Below are 23,573 nucleotides of genomic sequence, written 5' to 3' on the forward strand. Positions count from 1 at the left end.
TGTCGAACAATGGTATCTCCTTTTGATTGACAGTGATTTTGTACTATAAAAAGTCGCCGAAGCTGTTCAACTTCAAGCACAGCTCAGCTCCATCGCGGATTTTGCAAGTCTAGCTAGTTGAAAGACGAACTGCTGCAACCTGTTTCTTGGTATTTGCTTGGCAAAATTGCTAGCCAATTTTCATCATACATTTCATACAATTATACAGTTTAACCTAATTCCCACATTTCCTCCTTCGAGTTTAATATCGTTTTGTTAGATCGTCTGTGTAAGGTTTAGCCCCATGGTGGAAGGAGGAGACATGGACTCAGGAGTTCTTCACCGGGTGCTTTGTTTTATTTCTCCCCCATTCATGGGGAAAGTGCGGTAGTGCATGGATGAATTATTACAAAAATATATCAAAAATAACAAAAACAACAAAGAAACTAGGTACAAACTATTTAAATTATCATACTAAACCAATATTAAACAAAACAAAAGCCTAAATCAGGCCCTGACTATTGGGCTGTAGCACCTGCACCCTTCCAGGCCACAACTGTTCTCTTCCCGAGGAGCCTCTGCCTCCTTCCTTTATACCTGAAGCTCCTCCTACAAGACAAACCAAAGTTAATTGGAAATCAATCAACCTCATCATGTTACCCCAACATTCCACAACATTTCTGGCTACATCAATACACAAGATACCAACTATAAAACCAGCAATTAAATGTTATGCTGAACAAGGTTCTCAAAAACAGAAAACATAGACACTCCAGCACCCCTCCTCTGTACTGGCTTACACTTGGACTGTTCCAGGTCCTCCCCCCTACAAATTACTCCGGACTCTGTCACTTCCTGTTTGCCGCTTTGACCCAGCACCCTGCTTGAACATGAGAACAGGTGAATGAAACATTTTGATGACCTTGGGTAAATCCACTAACCTAAAATAAATGCCTTGAAATGAACTGTGTATGAGTTGTATTTATCAAATCATGCTTTCTACTCTTTCGACTAGTACTTAAATACATTGAAAGGAAATAACATGAATTGACAAGCCATGTGTCCATTGATGCTAGCCCACATGCTAATGGTAATGCTAATGCTACCAGTCATATGCTAATGCTCATGCTAGGGTTAGCTTAGCATGCTAGGACCAATGCTACCACTGGCTTAAATGAAGGCATGGGGTAACCCCATGACAGTCTGTTCATTCATTGATTCATACAGTATGCTCAGCTAGTGTTGTAGGGGTGAACTAGCCAGCTAGCAATCTGCACACGATGGCAGACAATGCTAATATTGTCGACCTGATTTTGGCAAAGCCATTTGAAAGTCTTCCTTATGAGGGGAAACTTAGAATTAAACAGCAGGGTTAGATCACCACTTAAGATTGATTTAGTGAAAAAGACAGGGCAAAGTACCAGGTCTGTTCAGCTCTCTTGGTATGACAAAGTTAGCTGGCTGACTGGAAGTGCTGTGACAACGAAAATGTACTGCTGGCCATGCCTCTTGATGAAACCTTCTCACGGATATTATAAATTATTATTATAATAATTATATTATTATTGTATTTAGGGCTGGACCCGAATATTCGAATATTAAAATATTTGTTCGGTGGGTTGGTATTCGATTTTAAAATTTGACATTCGAATATTCGTTTTTTTAATTTTTTAATTTTGGTTTATTTATTTTCTGCATTTATCTAACATTCACACTCCAGTCCAGTTGGTGGCGGTAATGCACATTTAAGTTGGTTTGCAAACCGCCAATAAACTACAAAGAAGAAGAAGAAGAAGATCCTGTCGGTACACGATGACGCCCACTTCGAGCATTTAGCGAGCTGGGCAGAGAAGCTAGCGTAGATAACAAGTGCGGAAATGGAAAACTGTTTTGCGTTTTTCCGTTGTGATTCGGCAAGAAACTTAAACATTGTGAGGCGAAGAGATCGTTTTGGAATATAAAGCTTGGATATTACATTTCCTTGGACTCTTGTGGATTTATGAAAATCAAGTTTTGGTCAAAGTACCACTTTGTTGCTGAAAGGACAGGTATGCATGCACTCTCGGTTGCACTCTGCTTTAAAGTTATAAAAACGCTCATGAGTGGAAGTTTTATCGAGGTTACAGTGACGCCCCAGTCACAAAGTGTCCCGTTGACGGGACGGTGATCCTCGAGAGGTTAAAAGTTTATTAATTCTGAACGCGTCTGGCCTGTCTATCTACATTGCACCAAATACGACACTGCACTCCCCTGTGAAGTCGTTTGGATGAAAGGTTCTCAAAATAATCAAAATGCAAACAAACAGACAGACACATAGAGATTCCTGCCTTTATTAGAGATAATAATATGTTCAGCCCCCTCTCTCCAAAGCTTCCAATATTCGATGCGCATTACTACCGAAGCTTAGAAGCTCAAAAAATGGTATTTGGACCAGCCCTAATTGTATTATATTATTATTATATAATTTAATAATTACATACATACATATTATAATATTAATATAAATAAATGGACAATTTTTATGATGTAGGCCCTCTTTGAATTACCAGCAGCCGCCACTGATTTAAAGATATATTAAATGAGTTTAGTATGTTCAGTTGTAGATATCTTGAAATACAATTTCTACAAAAAAGAATGTTATTGTGGATATATTTAATTACCATTCCATGAGAATATAATTTTCACTAGGAGAAATGCTGTTATCATCTAAACTGTAGGATTGGAGTGAGCAGATAGAAGTGGTGTTCGATTAAATGTTCGAACGGCTTGCCATACCCCCGTGCTGTCCATAGACTTCTTATATACTGTCTATGATAGACTGTATGGTACTGTCCCGTATTGACTGCAACCACGTCACGTGACGCCAACACGTGACCGGGTTCACAGTTGAAAGTCACTGCGGCTCAGCGTCCTCATGGTCCTGGCAGTCCTAATGGGACACAGAGCCTTCTTGCAAGCTTTCCGCGTGAAGGCAACGGGCCACAACAGTGTCTGTAGGCTGGCAGCGGCCTTCTCCTGCTCGAGACAGTATGTTTTCCCCGGGAAAGTCTCGCCTTCTTCTCGCCTTAACGGTCCCGGAGCAGGGACCCGACACTACAGCTCGGACCCGAAGGAGGACCTGCGCGTCCGATACCTGGACGGAGAAGACGCCGGTAAGTCCCGCTCAGAATCAGTGTCATTTTAAAGGCAGGTTTGTCAAAGGAAAAACGGTAATTAATGTCTAAACGGAAGTTCCCGGTAGCTCGCCAACAACCGGAAATTGACCATGTAAAGTCTGCTATTCCACTGTATCAAAGTAGAGTGTACGCGTTGACGTCATCTTTTTCTAACGTAATAACAACCTACTGAGTTGCATTATTATGCAAACCTCTCATAAGTGGGGTGTGGGGAAAAAATTTAAATCTTATGCATCATAATTATTTTTGCCGCGATTTTTTTAAAATTGAAAAGTGATATTTTAATTTTTTACTACATCACTTCTGTTTCCAGCAAAACAGAACAGAAGCAGAAAAAGCAGAAAATCCATCTTATGTTGTTTTTTACAAAGTAAATAAATCAGGGATGCACCGAATCCAGGATTCGGATTCGGCCAAATATTGGGCTTTTTGACGGGGTTCAGTTTCTGTCGACTCTTAGAATTTTTTTCCACCGAACCGAACCTTACGCTTAGGGCTGGGCGATATGGTTGAAAACTGTATCACGATATAAGTTTTTCATATCGGTCGATATCGATAATTATTGATATTTTTTATGACCTATTTAAAATAAGGACCAGGAGAAAAATATATTGAATTTAAAATTTTTTATTTTAAACTTAACCCTGCTCTGATTATAATCCCCTCAGTTATAAAAGCAGAAATGTCAACACAACCATGGAAAACACTCAAATAATTAAAATGTAAACAGGTCTAAAATCACAATGAACACTTAACAATTATCTCTTAACATTAAGGTGCAAAATTAAAGAATAAGTAACAAATGCTTAATAAAGTGTCATAAAATAGTGCAAAGTGTAAATTTAAGAAACCTGAGAAGGAACTATTTTCTGCAGGTTTAGTGCTAGGTTGGTCACCTGGCTTCTGGACAGTGCTCAGCATGTCTGCCTCCGTTATTTCTTTGTAGTGTTTAGTAAGGTGCTGATGCAGAGTACCTCTCCATGGTGGTCTGCTGCTTGTAGTGTTTAGTAAGGCGCTGATGCAGAGTACCTCTCCATGGTTGTCTGCTGCTTGTAGTGTTTAGTAAGGTGCTGATGCAGAGTACCTCTTCATGGTGGTCTGCTGCTTGTAGTGTTTAGTAAGGTGCTGATGCAGAGTACCTCTCCATGGTGGTCTGCTGCTTGTAGTGTTTAGTAAGGTGCTGATGCAGAGTACCTCTCCATGGTGGTCTGCTGCTTGTAGTGTTTAGTAAGGTGCTGATGCAGAGTACCTCTCCATGGCGGTCTGCTGCTTGTAGTGTTTAGTAAGGTGCTGATGCAGAGTACCTCTCCATGGTGGTCTGCTGCTTGTAGTGTTTAGTAAGGCGCTGATGCTGATGCAGAGTACCTCTCCATGGTGGTCTGCTGCTTGTGGCGTTTAGTAAGGTGCTGATGCAGAGTACCTCTCCATGGTGGTCTGCTGCTTGTAGTGTTTAGTAAGGTGCTGATGCAGAGTACCTCTCCATGGTGGTCTACTGCTTGTAGTGTTTAGTAAGGTGCTGATGTAGAGTACCTCTCCATGGCGGTCTGCTGCTTGTAGTGTTTAGTAAGGTGCTGATGCAGAGTACCTCTCCATGGTGGTCTGCTGCTTTTAGTGTTTAGTAAGGCGCTGATGCAGAGTACCTCTCCATGGTGGTCTGCTGCTTGTAGTGTTTAGTAAGGCGCTGATGCAGAGTACCTCTCCATGGTTGTCTGCTGCTTGTAGTGTTTAGTAAGGTGCTGATGCAGAGTACCTCTCCATGGTGGTCTGCTGCTTGTAGCGTTTAGTAAGGTGCTGATGCAGAGTACCTCTCCATGGTGGTCTGCTGCTTGTAGTGTTTAGTAAGGTGCTGATGCAGAGTACCTCTCCATGGTGGTCTGCTGCTTGTAGTGTTTAGTAAGGTGCTGATGCAGAGTACCTCTCCATGGTGGTCTGCTGCTTGTAGTGTTTAGTAAGACGCTGATGCAGAGTACCTCTCCATGGTGGTCTGCTGCTTGTAGTGTTTAGTAAGACGCTGATGCAGAGTACCTCTCCATGGTGGTCTGCTGCTTGTAGTGTTTAGTAAGGTGCTGATGCAGAGTACCTCTCCATGGTGGTCTGCTGCTTGTGCCGTGTTGCAGATGTTGTTGGATGTTGATGGCGAATACGGCTGTGCTCCAAAGTGTGAGCGCGGCTAAAGTGGTAAAACAAGTTTATGGTATTACCAGTGTTGGTCTGACGACATTGGTCTGACTTCGGTCAGACTTATAAAATCCCCAAAACTGCCATACTGACTTTTCCTCGCTCGCTGCGGCACTCACTTTCAACTCCACGCCGGTTCTGTTATTGAAGAACACGAGACAGCGATGTGGCGCAACCAAACTTGATACTGTTACATGATTGGCTGTTAGAGTGTCACTCCCTACGTTGCTAGGTTGCCAGAGAGTGAGGGCCTTTGTTCATGCAACCAAACTTGATTCACAACCTCTGGTTTCTTCTGATGAAGAAAAACAAGTTATCGAACGTTTTATCGACCGCATTTTCTATTGATATTGATTATGTGTCTATCGCGATACATATCGTTATCGTTTTATCGCCCAGCCCTACTTACGCTTGCACTCCGCGCGCTACGCTGGTCGCCGTAATGACGGCGCCGTTGATTACGGGAAGGTGTTTACATAGGTGGAGCGTTCAATGCAGGAGGCTGTGAGAAAGTGGACATGGAACTCGTGAGCAGAAAAAGTGTTGTTTGGCTAGCCTGACAAGCCAGCCCCACATCCAGATGTTGGGTCTGGTCAAAGTAGCCACGCTTTGCTTTTTTATTAATAAGGAAAAATCGTCCACTAATTAACCCTGACAAGGCACACCTGTGAAGGTAAAACCATTTCAGGAGACTACCTCATGAAGCTCATTGAGAGAACACCAAGGGTTTGCAGAGTTATCAAAAAAAGCAAAGGGTGGCTACTTTGAAGAATCTAAAATATAAGACATGTTTTCAGTTATTTCACACTTTTTTGTTAAGTACATAATTCCATATGTGTTCATTCATAGTTTTGATGCCTTCAGTGAGAATCTACAATGTAAATAAAAGGAAACAAATTGAATGAGAAGGTGTGTCCAAACTTTTGGCTTGTACTGTACATTTAAATGCCCTCTGTAAATGCTGCCCTGCTGGTAGGGGCAGTTTTTTACAACTTGTCCTACTTTCACTTAACTACGGTGCAGTAAAGTCAATCAGATGTCCGTGATCTGCATAACGACAGTACAGTGGGACGTTCTCCTTCAACAGAGCAACAGTAATGACCTAATATACCGTCATTACTGAGATTAAACTACATTCTCGGTTATGTTTGCGCTGAATAACGCATTCAATAAACAGAAACATAACTCTTGCAGCGCACATGAACAGATGCGCAATATTAGCTCACACATAAAATAATAATAAAAATGACACCCTCGTAAATTAGCCTACTGTTGCTAACGTACATTCATAAATCCTTCATAACATCGTCCTGTACCTTGGACCTCAGACTGACTTATTGATGCACGCACAGAGTAGTGTCGCCAACTTAGTCCAATGAGGGGAGAAAGGAAATGTGATAGCGTTCCACGTTAAGGCTTTTCTCTCTCGCTAGAGACCGCTGTCTGGTCCGCTATGTTTTCGTACAGTGTTTTGGATGTTTTTGAGCTAAACAGTACGGCAATCATACTAATGAATACAATTATTTTTTCAGCAGATGTCTTAGTTACAACACAATTGAGCTAGCAAAGCAGTTTTGTGTTTATATGTGCGAGCGGGATTTATTCAGTTTGGGAAATCCCACGGTCTCTAAGCTACAGCTCAAATAGTCTGGCTGACTAAACGGGGAGGGACCCATCTGGTAGTGATAGGGGCCGAGACTGAGAGAGCTTCATGGAGCTGCATGGATAAATATGCACCAAACAAGCCACTTTGAAATTTTGCTATTCTCATGAATACAAAAGACCCTCCCCCCTAGACTAAAAAAAATGGATGGCCCTCCCAATACTCAATACTATCAAATTACAATACTTGCCAAAAGAAAATCAATTTACTGTCATGTAAGAGAAAGCAACATGGAGACTTCACTTGAGAACCTGGACAAACGGTTAATTGATTATCAAAATAGTTGTATTTGATGTAGTATTGTATGACATCCTGTTAGTAGAAAAGGTTTAAGTATGTCGTTTCTAGTACACAACTGCCAAAACAATATACAGTACCAAAATGAAATGGCTTTCTACGTTCCTCTGCTGTACTGTAGTCTGTTGCATGTAGCAAGGACTTAGGATGCAGCGTTTTAGTTTTCATGATGTGATTTTTTTTTTTTTTTTTGTTGTTGTTTTTTCCAGTTGTTTTATAATAATACAGTTTATTTAAAGCGACTTTTATGACACCCAAGGTCACTTCACAAACAAACAATCATCAAACATCGTTAAAATTATATTCATCTTATAAAAATAAAAATGTTATGTCTAACATGCTGCTCTTCATTAATGTGCTTGTTAATTAATCAGCATGATGTAACTCTCTTTCAGGTATTGTTGTCGTTGGGATAAATCGACCCAAAGCGAAAAATGCCATAAGCAAAAATCTGGTCAAGATGGTACGTATTGTTATTTACCTTGTTTTGTTTTTTTAGATAATTTTTTGGGGCTTTTCCCTTTATTGCATAGTGACAATGGATAGACAGGAAAGGTGGGAGAGAGATGGGGAATGACCCGCAGCAAAGGGCCGCAGGTCAGATTCAAACCCGCGCTGCTGCAAAGGCCTCTGCCTACATGGGGCGCACCCTCTTACTGGGTGAGCTAGAGGTCGCCCCATCTTTTAATTTTTTGTGCCATATCTATTTAACAAAGATGACTAAGTCAACTATGCACGGCAATAAGCATGATCGGTCCGCGTACAGTAAAGGCAATGAGTTTTGGGTCTTATTTGACAAAAAAAATTTTTTCTGTTATTTCATCAACAAAAATGTATATTATGCTTGAGAAAATAAAATCCAAATTAACAAAACTGGTTAAAAAGATAATATTAATATTTAAATAAATAACCGTGAGAGTCCGGTATACAGCCTGACTCTCATATTCCAGTTTATGTTCTGCTTGTTCAAAGGTTGTTTGGTAAATTGCTCTTAAACACATTCAGAAAGGATTTGAATTGCTATTTTAGAGGCGTCTGTGTGTATCCTTAGAGGAGCCTCATTCCAACTTAAATACGATATATAACAAAGTGATGAATATAGATCTTAAAAACCATTGAAGTACCTGTAGCTCTTCACTGGCTTCCAGCACTCAGGTTCAGTGTTTTCTGATCTCTTGTATAATTTGAGTTTGCCTTGAAATATGCTCCAATTTTATTATTATTATGGTTTGTTAATACAAAGTGAATTTAAATCATAAAACATTTTTTAAATCCACTCCCAAAAAAATGTGTGTTTCAGATGTTTGAGGCTGTGGAGGATATCAAGAAGAATAATAAAGTGCGCAGTGTAATTCTATGCAGTTTAGTTCCTGGGATCTTCTGTGCAGGTACACTCTCTTTGTTTACTGGCATGCTGCATTTCCTCTTTTAAATCCCTTTTTTAAAAATTAAGACATACTTTATTGATCCTGCAAGGGGAAATTAAATGTTTTCACTCTGTTGTTACTAATTACACACAGGCCCAAAATACAAACATGCCTATACATGCACTTATGGAGAATCAAAGTTGGCAGTGAACTGCAAGCAGTCCACACTCACGTCCACACGGGGACTTGAACCGGCGACCCCCTCTGGTACTGTTAGGGCTGGGCGATATGGACCAAAAGTCATATCCCAATATATTTTGGCTGAATATCAATATACGATATATATCACGATATTTTTTCCACAAAGTGAGAGCAAATGTTTAGTCAAAGTCAAAGCCAAATATGTCATGTCACATGTAGTTTCATAGAAACCGGCTATTTCAGCGAACAGTTGCAAAATCAAATGAATAAATAATAAAACAGGTTTCTTCACCTGGTTCAATGCTCAGCTGTTCAAATAACAATAAAATGTAAACATAAATACTGTATACAACAGGAGTACCTTTTATGAAATCAAAGCTCCATAAGGTTTGTTTTAGTTTTTTCCAGCGTTTTAAATTGTTAAATTTTTCTTCTACACATTTTCCGCGCTTATTTCTACATCCCATATTTTCTGATATAGGGCTGGGCGATATAGAGAAAATCAGATATCATGATATTCTTGACCAAATACCTCGATATCGATATTGCGGCGATATATTCTAGAGTTGGCAGTTGGTGCTCTCGCAAAATATCTTCACACTTAGATTTTAGATAAATAATCATTAATAATAGAACAGCTACAACAGTCTGGTAAGTTCAGAAAAGTACATCACTTCACTGTAATGCAGCCTTTAAAACCAGGAAAAGACACTTATGTCATATTACGATATTACCATATCCAAAATCTAAGACGATATCTAGTCTCCTATCACAATATCGATATAATATCGATATATCGCCCAGCCCTAGGTACTGTCAACCCCTAAAACCATGTAGTCATGTGCTTTCTTAGGGTTTGTGGCCAGAATTCACTTATATCTTTTATGTCACTTATTTAAACATATTTACATACAAAGGTATTCTCTTAACTTTTATTTTATTGATTATTTAAATTAAATTATTTCATGTTTTATATTGTTTTACTTTTTATCAAATGTAGCTCTTTCGCTCAAACCGTTTTAAAAAAAATAGTTTTTATAATTGTTTTTGTATCTTTTTTTATTTGAAAAGTGTTACATAAATGAAGTTTATTATTGTTGCATTGGAGGGTTTTTTCACTGTTGGAATCTGCTGTTTGGAATGTCTTTCTGATTCACTTGTTATTCTTCAGTTGTAGATATTATGGATCTAGTAAATATAATTCTGTATTCAGCTGTATGTTCAGAGACCTTGAGACTGAGGTTTTGGCAGATCCCAGAGCTGTGAGTGGTGGACCACACTGTTTCAGGAAGCCCCAGGCCTGTGGCGCCATGCTGATGCTCTGTGGGTTTGTGCAGGTGCAGACCTGAAGGAGAGGGCCAAGATGCACCAGAGTGAAGTGGCACCGTTTGTGTCCAAAGCCAGAGCACTCATCACGGAGCTGGGTAAAGAATGATCAAGTTCAGTGTAGGGCTGGGTATCGTTCAAAAATATTCCATACCGGTACCGAGCCAATACTGGGACTTTGATACCGGTTCCTAAACGATACTTTTTTCAATACCAATTTTATAAAATCCATTTTAACAAAAAGTAATGACAACATTACACATTACGGCACAAATCTTTGTATTTATGTTTCAGCTCCGACTACGTGTAACGTAGAGTTTTTCCTGCGTGTCTCTACGACATGTAATGTTAGACAGCCAATCACAGACATTATTAGATCTTGGTAGAAGCACGCTGAATGCTGATTGGCTCACTGACACTGATGAGATTTACTCCTTAGGTATTGAAATTGGCTATTGAATGACGAGGGATTTTTCCATACTCAATAATTTAGAGGCAATTCGGTCGGAGCCTATGAAGTATTGAATTGGGTACCCAGCCCTAGTTCAGTGACAGTTTTGTTCATATATGGACTTGAATGGGGGTCTCCAACCTTTCTTCATCTAAGGCGTACTTTAAAAAAACTAAAGTGGCCAAGAGCTACTTGCATCACATAATTTATTAACATAACACACATAAGCTGAATGAAGCTACTGTTTGATGAAATTGCAATACCCAAAGCTTATGAAAAGTCTTAACTTCACATCAAGGTTCATGACTATTTTACACTTCTTTTAGACCAGATAGTTAGCTACATCACTGAAAATATTCCCATCAGGGTCCAAGAAAAAATGACCACTTTACACGTCTACGGCCCACAAAGTCGGCTACCTCCCTTTTAATATGGTGGTCTTTTTGTGTCTCAGTTTGTCACCTATGGCGAGCTACTGGAAACCTGCTCGCCAGCTACTTGTTGGAGACCCCTGGACCTGAATGTGACAGAGATGCATGTTCATGCATCACTTTATTTAATAATAATGTTTGTAATAATGATGTTTGTTTACAGATCTCATGTTATTTTGCTGTTATCATTACTTTGAAAAAGTGAAGAAGAAAAATAAAGTGAATCTCGAAACTTTCATTAATGACCCAAGCCAGCACGAGTCAGGGCAGCCCAATAAGGGACTGTTCATTATTTATTTCAGGGGCCCCCGGAGGAGTTTTAGGACCTTTAGTGAAAAAAGGCATGACCCTCCCCTCACCAGTAATAGTTTTTTCTATGACCCTCCATAACAATTTAAAAAAAAAGGCATGACCCTCCCCCAACAATTTATCAATACCTTCTGTACTGGTTTGCGATTGGCAAATATATACGGATTACCATTGTTTTTTACAGCAATGACATATGTTACTAAACCTCTGCATTCTCATCTACTCATTTCAGTAGATTTACTCACTAACATTGTTGTGGAAACACAATAAGCATGGAAACTAAAGGCACACTTCTTGCATTACTGCATTACTTCAAATACTAAGTTACTCCTCTAGTAAACTAGTATTCACATGAAATAAAACAATCAAACATTGAGACCATTGAGCGGAGCACTCTGGGTAACATTCAACACACAAACTGGTTGCTATGGACTCGTCACTAGGCTTCCTCCACTTTGCCGTTTAAAACAGGAGTGGAATAAACGTATAAAAGTCCAATTCTACACAAAACCCACCATCAATTAGTAAGCTAACATCAAATGTGGCATTTAGGAAACTTGTATTGCAACCTTGGCACAGTAAGATGTCCAGACTAGTGCAACAGTCATTTTAGTTTTTTGCGTCCTGCTGCTCCCATCATCAGCCAGGAAATATTTATTTTACTAAAGCAGTATATGAAATCCGATGTATTAGGCTACCTAACTCCATTTAGTTGTTTTGTGTTATTTAGCTAAGATATTTATAAAATATGTGGTCATGCCAGACGTAATTATTCCACTAATTTTTTAAACAATGCAATTATCCGTTTCAGCCCCACAGCCAAACTCATGGGTCAGACCCATCTGGTAGCGAAGGAAGGCCGAGACTAAGAGTTACATGGAAAAATATGCACCAAACAAGCCACTTTGAAATGTTGCTGTTTCTATGAATACAAAAGTTGGGTGGTCCATTCCATAAATACCGAGTGGTCCCTAAGGTTTCATTTTCTGCTGACTAATGTAATTATATACTAGTTAAGTAATTGTAATGTAATTCAATGCTAATGTTATAATCACAGTTTTTGCACATGTTATTGTTAGCAGGCGGGCGTTTCCTATCTTCTCACCTGGCAAAAGCTGAGAGCACATCACCGTTGATTATGTGAAGATTTGAGATGATTTAGATTAAGATTCAGATAACATGAGTGTAATGTGAGCTTCACTTAGAGATGGTTCGGACGGATATTTGATTGAAATATTCATTCATTCAAACTTTATTTAAACTCGAGAGATCATAGTGGGGCTGCCCTCATTTACAATGACATAGATTAATTACAAAAACAACACAGAAAAGAATACATCACAAGAAAGATAAAAGACAATAAAACGCAATTAATGTATAAAATTTGATTAAAAAAAAGTTAGGATAATATGGATACAAAAAAAAGTGCAGTTATGTAAAGCAAGTACAAGTAGCAGTTAGCAAGTTTGAAACCAGATTTCTAAATTGTCCAAAAGGCACAAGTGAGTTGATTTTCAGAAAGTGCTGTAATTTGGTGAAAGGGGTTATGGTTACAAAGTGTCTCTGGCTAATTACTGTATATGGCCCATAGCCCAGAAGCAGGGGGGGACTTTGTCCACGGCTTTGTCAGAAGTGAAGTAAATATGTACCAATGTAGTTGGAGTTTAAGTTGAATAGTTGTCTGATGTCTCTTGATGGGTACCTTGTTGTCTTTTATTTGACAGGTAACCTGCCGGTACCAACGATTGCTGCCATTGATGGAGCTGCCTTAGGAGGAGGCTTGGAAATGGCCCTTGCTTGTGACATCAGGATTGCCTGTAAGACTCAGTGGGCTTTATTTTTGAGGTTACAGATAATGTTAAAGGTGCCTTTATTGTCATTTCTAAGCATACACAGAGAAATGAACTTGTCCTCTGCATTTAACCCATTCTATACATAGGAGCATGGGCAGGCTCCTGGAGACCAACTCCAGTTATTATTTTTTTGCCAGTGCCTTTTTTCGGTCAGGGGGCACTGACAGGAATATAGCTTAAAGTGTCTATGTGTAACTTTCAGTCTGTGTTGATTCTAGCGGCCCCTTTGGACTAAAGCGGTAGTGTTTTACCACCTGCTGTCCTAAAGCTCTTTTCTTTACCGTGCTGTATTACCTACTGTAGATTACTGAGTTACCAGGAGGTCATATAGTCGTGATGAATGTTTAGCTCAGACAGAAAATCATTCATTTCCAATAAGAGAATACGTTACAGATGCATCCTTTCATTTCCAGTGTTGCTACAGTAACCTCTGGATGTCTCGTGAGATAAACCAGGTATCACTGTCACTGGGTCACGAGCCAGAGCATTAAGAGATTGTTGTAGCAACCAACATAATAATAACTTAGATTCATTTAGCACATTTCATGAAACCCACGGACGCTTTACACAAATAACATTACAGAGGAACAAAAAGAAAATAGTAGGCCAACACAAACACGGACTAAAAGGAATAAAAACTGGTGCTAAATGGAAGGCGGACGTGATTTTTAAAGTCGGCTACTGACGTACAACCATATTGTGCATTGTAAAGTTATTTTATGAATGAAATAGACATATAACATACCTGAGGGCCATTCGGGGATGTTTTTGAATCATTTACAGTCCCACAATTGTCTCCATCTGTTGAAAGCCCGACTGAGTGTGACTCACGTTATCCCCCGTCGTCTTTCACTCTCCTTTTTAGCTTTCAGTTCTTCTTTTAATTTTATTCTTTCCTGTGATGGTCCTGCCCCAGTATCAGCCATAACTACAACAGATAACTTCTAAAATAACATTAAAATACAATTAGGCCTATATAAAGAAATCTCCTTTTACCTGGCTGGATACTCACTAACACAGGCTTTTCCAGTGTTACACTGAAATCTGTGACGCGTCAAAATGTGTGACTGTAGCGCCGTCTACCCGCCAAAAAATCATGACTTTGCGGGAAAAATCAGACCCGGACAGAGGCATTAATAAAAACTGTATAAAACTAGTGTTCTTCTCACTGTTAGTCTCGTTTGCTGTTGCAGGTCATTTATGATCATCAGATGGAACATTACACAGTTTCACAAACATCTAAAAGTTACATATAGTCACTTTAACATACATGTTTTGGTGGTGGGAGGAAACCAGAGGACCTGGAGAGAAGCTGTGGAACAGTGCTAACCACTGAGCCACCATGCCGCCTCTGGTCTGTGTACATGTATATGTTCATGGTTATTAACAGCTGTCTGACAAAGCAGTAGAAGCAGTTACAGCTGATGCTGACACACTAAAATTGGTGAGGCTATATTTAAAAAGAATGAGGTGTGTGTGTTGTCTGTGTACCGCCTGAGCGAATACACTACTGGTATCATGAGTCTTCATCACAGCTAAACATGCTGACAGATTGTTGTCAGATCAGTGGAGCCTGTTGACGCCCAGCAGCGTTCAGACACATGAGACAACAATCAGAACAGAACATCTGGGTTGAATCATTTTCAAAATAAGGAAAAATATTGTATACAGTAAAACTTCAAACTGCATCACAGCATGTATTTCCAGATGCATCATGAGTGATGATGTAATGAGTCTGGGTTGGGAGAGCCTTAAAAGCCTTCTCTGTTCCTGGAAACGGCATTTATAGATGCAGAAAGTAGGTTTTAACAGAAACTAAGAGGCTGCACAAGCACTTTGATTGATTAGTCCAGTTCAGATTTCCCTCACTCTAAATGATTTTAGCCCATTTAGTTATTCTATAGTAGTTGTGTGTTGAGTAATTATGTTTTTGACCTTTTTATAAGAATGATCAATTAATGTAATATATATGTATATACTTTGTTTATTGTATCATACAATACATCTATACTAGTAGTGATTGTTGTATTTATGTCTAAGTAGTAATACTGCTCTTTGATCTCTCTAGCCAATACCGCCAAAATGGGACTAGTTGAGACCAAACTTGCAATTATTCCTGGAGCAGGTAAGACTGGATTATTTTTGTCATCATCTCCAGTGAAAGTATTATTGCTGTCTAACACATCTGCACTTCAAGGGACTGCGGTTAAAGCAGGGTTTTTGCGGGGTCTTAAAGTCAAACAAAAAAAATATCTTAAATCCACTTAAGGACTGTGTTCTAGGTCAAATAGTTTTAGACAGCTATCGCATTTAAAAAAAAAAAAAAAAGGTCTTGGAAAGTCTTAAATTTGATTTGGTGAAACCTGCCGAAACCCTGTAATGAGATCATATAAAAAGTCTTTGAAAAGAGCATGGATAACTGTGTTTTCAGAACTTCCTTCCAGCAGCTAAAAGTCATGTTTAAGGGGAGGACTACTTTAGAGGCACATGTGGATAAACCGGGGGCTAGAAAGGATACAGCTACAGTGGCGACAGTTAAGTTTAGGCACAAAAACGACTAGTTAAGTTGAATATACCGTGGTCTGGAAAAGTCACGTTTTCAAAACCACTAAAACTAGCTTTCTGGAGGGCTCCTAAGAAGCTTTGTGCTGGGGAGAGACGTCTATGATGGGCTTACGGTGTTGTCATTTATACATATATTTATTTGGTTTATGGTTTATTGTCTATTTTGTTGAATGGTCTTGAATATTGTAGGTACTGTGTCATCTTTTCTTGATTTTTTTTCTTTTTTTTTTGTCTGGGTTGGTGGTGTTTTCATGTTGTGAGTTGTATTTAGTTTTTGTCTTTCCGTCATACTGTTCCTGTGGTGTTTTTATGAGTGGTCAAGGACAGAAATTGTAGTTTTGGAATCCCTCTCCCTGCCAGTGTGCAGTGTGTTCAATGGAAATGAAGTAGTTTTTTCTACCCAGAAAACTACCCCCAATTTCAAAATAATACATATTAAAGCTGTAATTGCAATATGGCGATAGCGTGATATTGGAGCAGTGTCTTTGGTCGAGGTTCCATCCTGGTTTCTCTTCTCTCGTCACGTGCGTGCAGGTGGGACCCAGCGTCTCCCCAGGGTGATAAGTGTCTCTCTTGCTAAGGAGCTCATCTTTGCTGCTCGGGTAGTGGACGGAGCAGAGGCGTGTCGACTGGGCCTTACCAATCATTCTGTGGAGCAGAATAACAGTGGAGACGCTGCCTACATGCGGGCTCTGGAGCTCGCCCGCGAGATCAACCCTCAGGTAACACGGCCACTCCACTGACTCTTTGATACACTGGGGGGACGAAACGGTGATATGGTGATGAATTTGCTAATGCAATTTATATCACACACAGCAGTTTGTGATGCCTTGTAACAGATTTTAAAAAGGTACTCTCTGACTCTTGGCTTCACAGGGTCCAATTGCAATAAGGATGGCCAAACTGGCGATCAACCAGGGCATAGAGGTAAGGCTCAGACGTCAGTGCAGTACTGCTGTTTTACGATTGCTTTGGCTCAATTTTCACAACAGTGAAATTTGCAAAACTGTGAACATATTTTGAATCTTTTGGGAGTGTCTTCTCCACCCCTGGCACTTCAGGGAGGTGATGTCATCACATGCCTCAGCAATGGCCTATTGGAGGGTTGCCTATTCATATGGACGCCTGCCAGACACCTCCCACCTCCACGCTGAAAAGATTTATTAGATTAGTTAAGTAGAGTGTGGTGGATGAAAATTAGGTGCTGATTTCGGATGAGCTGCAAACCAGTCACGTACAGCCAAAGCGTGATGGAAATTAACATTGACTGCGCACCACGTCACATCCTGTCTGAGCAGCCCAGTTGGTAAACTTGGACGCCGAAAGGAAGCGGGCCCACCTGTGCAGTCTATGTCATGCAATCCAACACAACAATTACAACTACAGACTCCAAAATGGCCATCTGGTTGAAATCAAGTCTCACAACAAAATATATAAAGATGCATTTTTGAAGGGCTTAAAGTCAACCTTTACATGAGTTTGTCATGTCATGAAGGTGGCTCTTTTTTAACCTGGCTAGATCGCCATGGCAACTGCAGACCTAACCTGCTTCCGACCAGTTCTTATTCAGAGATTTCTATTGAAACTGGCAAAAAAGCACATTCACCAACCCACTCCTTTGGAAACAGCAACGCTCTATAGTCAATAGTCAATATAAGTGATACAGCGAACCGTTGTGCTTTTTGCTGTAATATTTTATTATAGACGGAAGTAGGCAAGTGTATAACCACCTTCATGGTACCCATGATCTCTGACCACCGGGGCTTCAGGCTTTGTGGAGCCAGTACACAAACAAAACCCAGCTCTGTCCAACTAGCATGGTAGAACACCCCTCAGGTTGCAAACACACGTTGAATTCACTTTGTCATCTTCTATGTTTAGTAGAACATCCATCCATCCATCTTCGTCCGCTTATCCGGTGTCGGGTCGCGGGGGGAGCAGCTCCAGCAGGCGACCCCAAACTTCTCTTTCCCGAGCAACATTAACCAGCTCCGACTGGGGGATCCCGAGGCGTTCCCAGGCCAGGTTGGAGATATAATCCCTCCACCTAGTCCTGGGTCTTCCCCGAGGCCTCCTCCCAGCTGGACGTGCCTGGAACACCTCCCTAGGGAGGCGCCCAGGGGGCATCCTTACCAGATGCCCGAACCACCTCAACTGGCTCCTTTCAACGCAAAGGAGCAGCGGCTCTACTCCGAGCTCCTCACGGATGACTGAGCTTCTCACCCTATCTCTAAGGGAGACGCCAGCCACCCTCCTGAGGAAACCCATTTCGCCGCTTGTACCCTGGATCTCGTTCTTTCGGTCATGACCCAGCCTTCATGCCCATAGGTGTGGGTAGGAACGAAAACTGACCGGTAGATCGAGAGCTTTGCCTTCTGGCTCAGCTCTCTTTTCGTCACAACGGTGCGATAGATTGAATGTAATACCGCACCCGCTGCGCCCGATTCTCCGACCAATCTCCCGCCCCATTGTCCCCTCACTCATGAACAAAACCCCAAGGTACTTGAACTCCTTCACTTGGGGTAAGGACTCATTCCCTACCTGGAGAAGGCATTCCATCGGTTTCCTGCTGAGAACCATGGCCTCAGATTTAGAGGTGCTGATCCTCATCCCAACCGCTTCACACTCGGTTGCGAACCGATCCAGTGAGTGCTGAAGGTCGCAGGCCGATGATGCCATCAGGACCACATCATCTGCAAAGAGCAGCGATGAGATCCCCAGCCCACCAAACTGCAAACCCTCCCCACCCCGACTACGCCTCGATATCCTGTCCATAAATATTACAAACAGGATTGGTGACAAAGCGCAGCCCTGGCGGAGGCCAACCCTCACCTGAAACGAGTCCGACTTACTACCGAGAACCCGGACACAGCTCTCACTTTGGTCATACAGAGATTGGATGGCCCTGAGTAGAGACCCCCTCACCCCATACTCCCGCAGCACCTCCCACAGTATCTCCCGGGGCACCCGGTCATACGCCTTCTCCAAATCCACAAAACACATGTAGACCGGTTGGGCATACTCCCAGGCTCCCTCCAGGATCCTTGCGAGAGTGAAGAGCTGGTCCGTTGTTCCACGACCAGGACGGAATCCGCATTGTTCCTCCTCAACCCGAGGTTCGACTATCGGCCGAACCCTCCTTTCCAGCACCTTGGAGTAGACTTTACCAGGGAGGCTGAGAAGTGTGATACCCCTATAATTGGCACACACCCTCTGGTCCCCCTTTTTAAAAAGTAGAACAATTGAACACAAAATGTGGCTGTGTTTAGTGCCAAGTGGAGCATGTGATAAATGACTTTGCACTTAGTATCTAAGTATAGCCTTTTGTGTTTTATTTATAAGAATTTAGGCAGTTTGGCTCTTTGCAGAAACAGTTTTTCAAATTGAAGCTCTGTTGGGGTAAATTAAGCCACAGCAATTAGAGTTACTCCCACCTTCTCCTGCAGGGACTCGGATCACTCCTCCTGCAACACTGTTGCCCCAGTCTACAGGAACAATGAAACACCTCTCAGTCTTATGCAAACCCGTCATGTTGTGTATCAGAGAAACTGTAACATGCACCGGCATTTATGTCATGATTTTTCATTAGAAATCATCGGAACTGAGTCACATGCTGCAGTGTGAACATTCACTAAGAGATGCCACATTCTCTTTCAGGTGGATTTATCTACTGGTCTGGCAATTGAAGAAGCATGCTATGCCCAGGTGAGTAATTAAACTGCAATTAACAATTATTTATAACCTGCTGTATGAAATATTCATTTGGTTGGCATTTTATCAGGTCAGTCTAGCTATGGGGCTGGGTACCGAACGTCGACACTTTTATGGCACCGAAAAAAACGCACACACGGAAAGGTGCGGACGGAGTAAACTGTCTGCAGTTTTGCTGAAGTCACAGTGAGTCATGGTGATGCCAATAAAGTGGTTTCAAGTGTAGTTATAGTTTTTCAAAACTTACACACAGACACCGTTTACTGCAATATGATATTAATGGTGAGGTGAAAGCGGTTATGTTATCCTAAGAGGTGTTTTTAAAATGTAGTCTACCCTTATCAATATAAGATCAGGGTTTCCGCAGGGTCTTAAGGGTCCCATGACATGGTGCTCTTTGGATGCTTTTATATAGACCTTAGTGGTCCCCTAATACTGTATCTGAAGTCTCTTTTATATAGACCTTAGTGGTCCCCTAATACTGTATCTGAAGTCTCTTTTATATAGACCTTAGTGGTCCCCTAATACTGTATCTGAAGTCTCTTTTATATAGACCTTAGTGGTCCCCTAATACTGTATCTGAAGTCTCTTTTATATAGACCTTAGTGGTCCCCTAATACTGTATCTGTAGTCTCTTTTATATAGGCCTTAGTGGTCCCCTAATACTGTATCTGAAGTCTCTTTTATATAGACCTTAGTGGTCCCCTAATACTGTATCTGAAGTCTCTTTTATATAGACTGTAGTGGTCCCCTAATACTGTATCTGAAGTCTCTTTTATATAGACCTTAGTGGTCCCCTAATACTGTATCTGAAGTCTCTTTTATATAGGCCTTAGTGGTCCCCTAATACTGTATCTGTAGTCTCTTTTATATAGACCTTAGTGGTCCCCTAATACTGTATCTGAAGTCTTTTTCCCAAAATTCAGCCTTGGTGCAGAATTACAGCCACTAAAGCCAGTCCCACAATGAGCTTTCCTTAGGATGTGCCATTTCTAAGAGAGGGGTGGGCCAGGTGGAGGGTGGGGGTGTGGCCTTGACCAACTGCCACTTTGCTCGTTTGAAAGCCATGATGTCTCTCTCTCTCATGGGGGGGTCCAAATTCTCTGGGCGGGCAAAGCAGAGAAAGGGGAGGTAACCTTGCTCCTTATGACCTCATAAGGAGAAGATTCTTGATTGGTCCATCTGAGCTTTCATTTTCTCAAAGGCAGAGCAGGATACCCAGGGCTCGGTTTAGACCTATCACCATTTCTAGCCACTGGGGGACCATAGGCAGGCTGGGGGAACGCATATTAATGTTAAAAAAAACCTCATAAAGTGAAATTTTCATGCCATGGGACCTTTTTAAAAAGCCTAAAATTTAAAAATCAAAATTGTAGGCTTTAAAAAGTCAAAAATTCGCTAAAGTATTGTGTTCTAGGTCTTAAATTATTTCAAACAGGTCTTAATTTTCCTACGTCAATGCAAAGCTACCCTTAATGCTCTTTTTTTTATTTTTTTTTATTTCAGTGGTGTTGTAGTTCCTTCTTTCCCTATTCCAAATATAATTTCGTTTTCTTACTACAAATGAGACCAACATGTAACTTATATTGCAGCCAATCAGCTTTTGTGTTATTGGAGCGAGTCTCTTTCAGATTGTACCACAGACATAAAACTGATTATATTCTTCAGCTTTGGGGAAGTGCAAGTTTAGCGATGCTTGGCTTGAAAAAAACTGAATTTAGGGCTCAGTTGATGTTGTGATAAAGATCTTAAATATCAATCATAATGGTCTTAAAAAGGTCTTAAAAAGTCTTAAATTTGACTTGGTGAAACCTGCAGAAACCCTGAAGATGAGTGTACAAAATATTAGAAACCCCTCAGGTTGCAGGTTCTCCCTCAGGAAATAAGTTAAGGGAGATAGGCTTCAGATAAAGACGGGCATCTTTTCTCACGACCAACACATTTGTGTTGTTTTTAAGGTGATACCAACTAAAGATCGATTGGAGGGTTTGGCTGCATTCAAGGAGAAGAGGCGTCCTCAGTTCAAGGGGGAGTGAAGCCCCACTACTTCCAGAAACAATCCTGAGTTCTGCCTTCAGCTCTCCTACTACTCCACTGCTTCCAACATGTTACGGGTGAAACTGGACACGTCGACACCCAGGGGACGTCTGTCAGACCGCAGGACATTAGGGCCGCTCCTGGCTGGCGTTTTTACCAGGGACTCGAATGTTCAAGTGTAAAGCACGTCCACCAAGCAAACTAACCAATCATTGGCCACTGCTTACAGTACTAAAAACGTACGTAACTATCTCAACTGGCAATCTAAAACATCAAATTAGATCAAATGGCTATTGATCTTTGCATTATGATTGGTAGTTGGTCACTAACCTCTTTGACTTATAATCCAATCATCCAGCCACTGACATGTCTGAATGCTTCACATAAATGATGCATCAGAAAGATCATTGCCTCTCTCTTTTTTTACTTTGGTAGAAATGTACCACTCTGTTCATAACACTGAATAACAGAGGTGTCTGCATGAAATCATAAAACAGAAAATAGTTTTGTCTCACTTGAATAATGTCCAGAGGGTGGAATTTTGGATTTTAAAGTTATTACCACTATGTGTAACATTCGGTGCCTCTGCCTCCCTGTGCTATTGACAAAAAAAAAGACACTGTGACCCAAGATGAATTGGCTGATAACAAACGCCTAGCCTAAATCTAGTATCAAGTTTAGATGGTTGTCTTTAATCATAGCATTTTAGATGTACAGTAGTGGCTTTAAGGACCACACAGGTTGTTACTGTGCCTCAAAACTAACCAGAGCTCCATTACATACATAATACATTCTTCAAATGAAATCGGCATGTTGCAAAAACAAATGATTTTGAGAAGAGCGCTTTTTTAAGAGCTTTCTACCACATCTCAGTTAAATTAGTGGATGGTGCTTGTTAGATTGACTCAATTTGTAGCCTAAGTTAGCTCATACTGAGACACTTCATCAGGTCATAGAGACCATTACATTTGGTTAAAAGCTTGAGATCTTTCTCCGGACATATTTGATATTCATTTATTTTATTTATTTTTTGACATCTTTTCTACAGAGCCCCCAACATACAACACACACACACACACACACACACACACAGAGACACACAGACACACACAGCTTTTATGAAACTGTTGATGGAAGATTGAGCCACAGTGGAGATGATTGTATGTTATGTTAGTAAGTGAAGTGGGACAGCCCACAGGGCATCAGACCGTATCCCACCGTTGTAAATAAAACTTGAGTCTTCCCCTACAACATTTGTATTGTTTTGAGTGCACATTATGTAATGACATGCGGTTGCCCTAACTCTAACACTTGCCGTTCGGTAGAATGTAACTAAGTACATTTACTCCAGTACTGTACTTGAGTCCAAATGTTGAGGTACTTGTACTTTACTTGAGTCTTTTCTCTTCATGTCACTTTCTACTTCTACTCCGCTACATTTCAGAGAGAAATATTGTACTTTTTACTCCACTACATTCATCTGTTCCAGCTTTAGTTACTAGTTACTTTAGTTACTCCACTACATTCATCTGTTCCAGCTTTAGTTACTAGTTACTTTAGTTACTCCACTACATTCATCTGTTCCAGCTTTAGTTACTAGTTACTTTAGTTACTCCACTACATTCATCTGTTACAGCTTTAGTTACTAGTTACTTTACACATTCAGATTTCTGCACACAGAACACATGTAGTTTATAAATCTGGTGTTTGATTCTAAAGTAAACTAGCCGACAATATAACGGCTACAAGTCAGCTGAGATGATGAGACCATTAAACACACAGCTGGTTGGATCCTTTACTCTTTCTAACATGGTTTTGTAACTTGCTTAAGTTAACTACATTTTCCTGATGATACTTACATACTTTTACTTCACTAACATTTTCAATGCATTTTTTTTACAATGTGGTGTTTGTATTTGAATCTGAATCTGAATACTTCTTCCACTACTGCTCTCTGACATACATTATGTTGAGACATATTGTTCATAAATGGGGATTGGAATCCCTCACATGCAGTCAGCTGGTGGAA

At 40.7% G+C, this 23,573-nt stretch overlaps 1 protein-coding gene across 1 annotated transcript; it reads left to right on the forward strand.

Moving 5' to 3' along the window:
- The first annotated feature begins 2,893 nt into the window (after positions 1 to 2,893).
- auh (AU RNA binding protein/enoyl-CoA hydratase) lies at positions 2,894 to 22,795 on the forward strand. Its single transcript, XM_028601514.1, has 10 exons — positions 2,894 to 3,131; positions 7,689 to 7,756; positions 8,594 to 8,681; positions 10,199 to 10,285; positions 13,103 to 13,195; positions 15,300 to 15,356; positions 16,331 to 16,518; positions 16,673 to 16,723; positions 19,454 to 19,501; positions 21,466 to 22,795. Exons 1-10 carry the CDS (start codon positions 2,894 to 2,896, stop codon positions 21,541 to 21,543), a joined length of 996 nt encoding a protein of 331 aa, XP_028457315.1. The 3' UTR covers positions 21,544 to 22,795.
- The last annotated feature ends 778 nt before the right edge of the window (positions 22,796 to 23,573 follow it).

The sequence above is a fragment of the Perca flavescens genome, chromosome 16 (genome assembly GCF_004354835.1).
Source record: "Perca flavescens isolate YP-PL-M2 chromosome 16, PFLA_1.0, whole genome shotgun sequence".
NCBI lineage: Eukaryota > Metazoa > Chordata > Actinopteri > Perciformes > Percidae > Perca > Perca flavescens.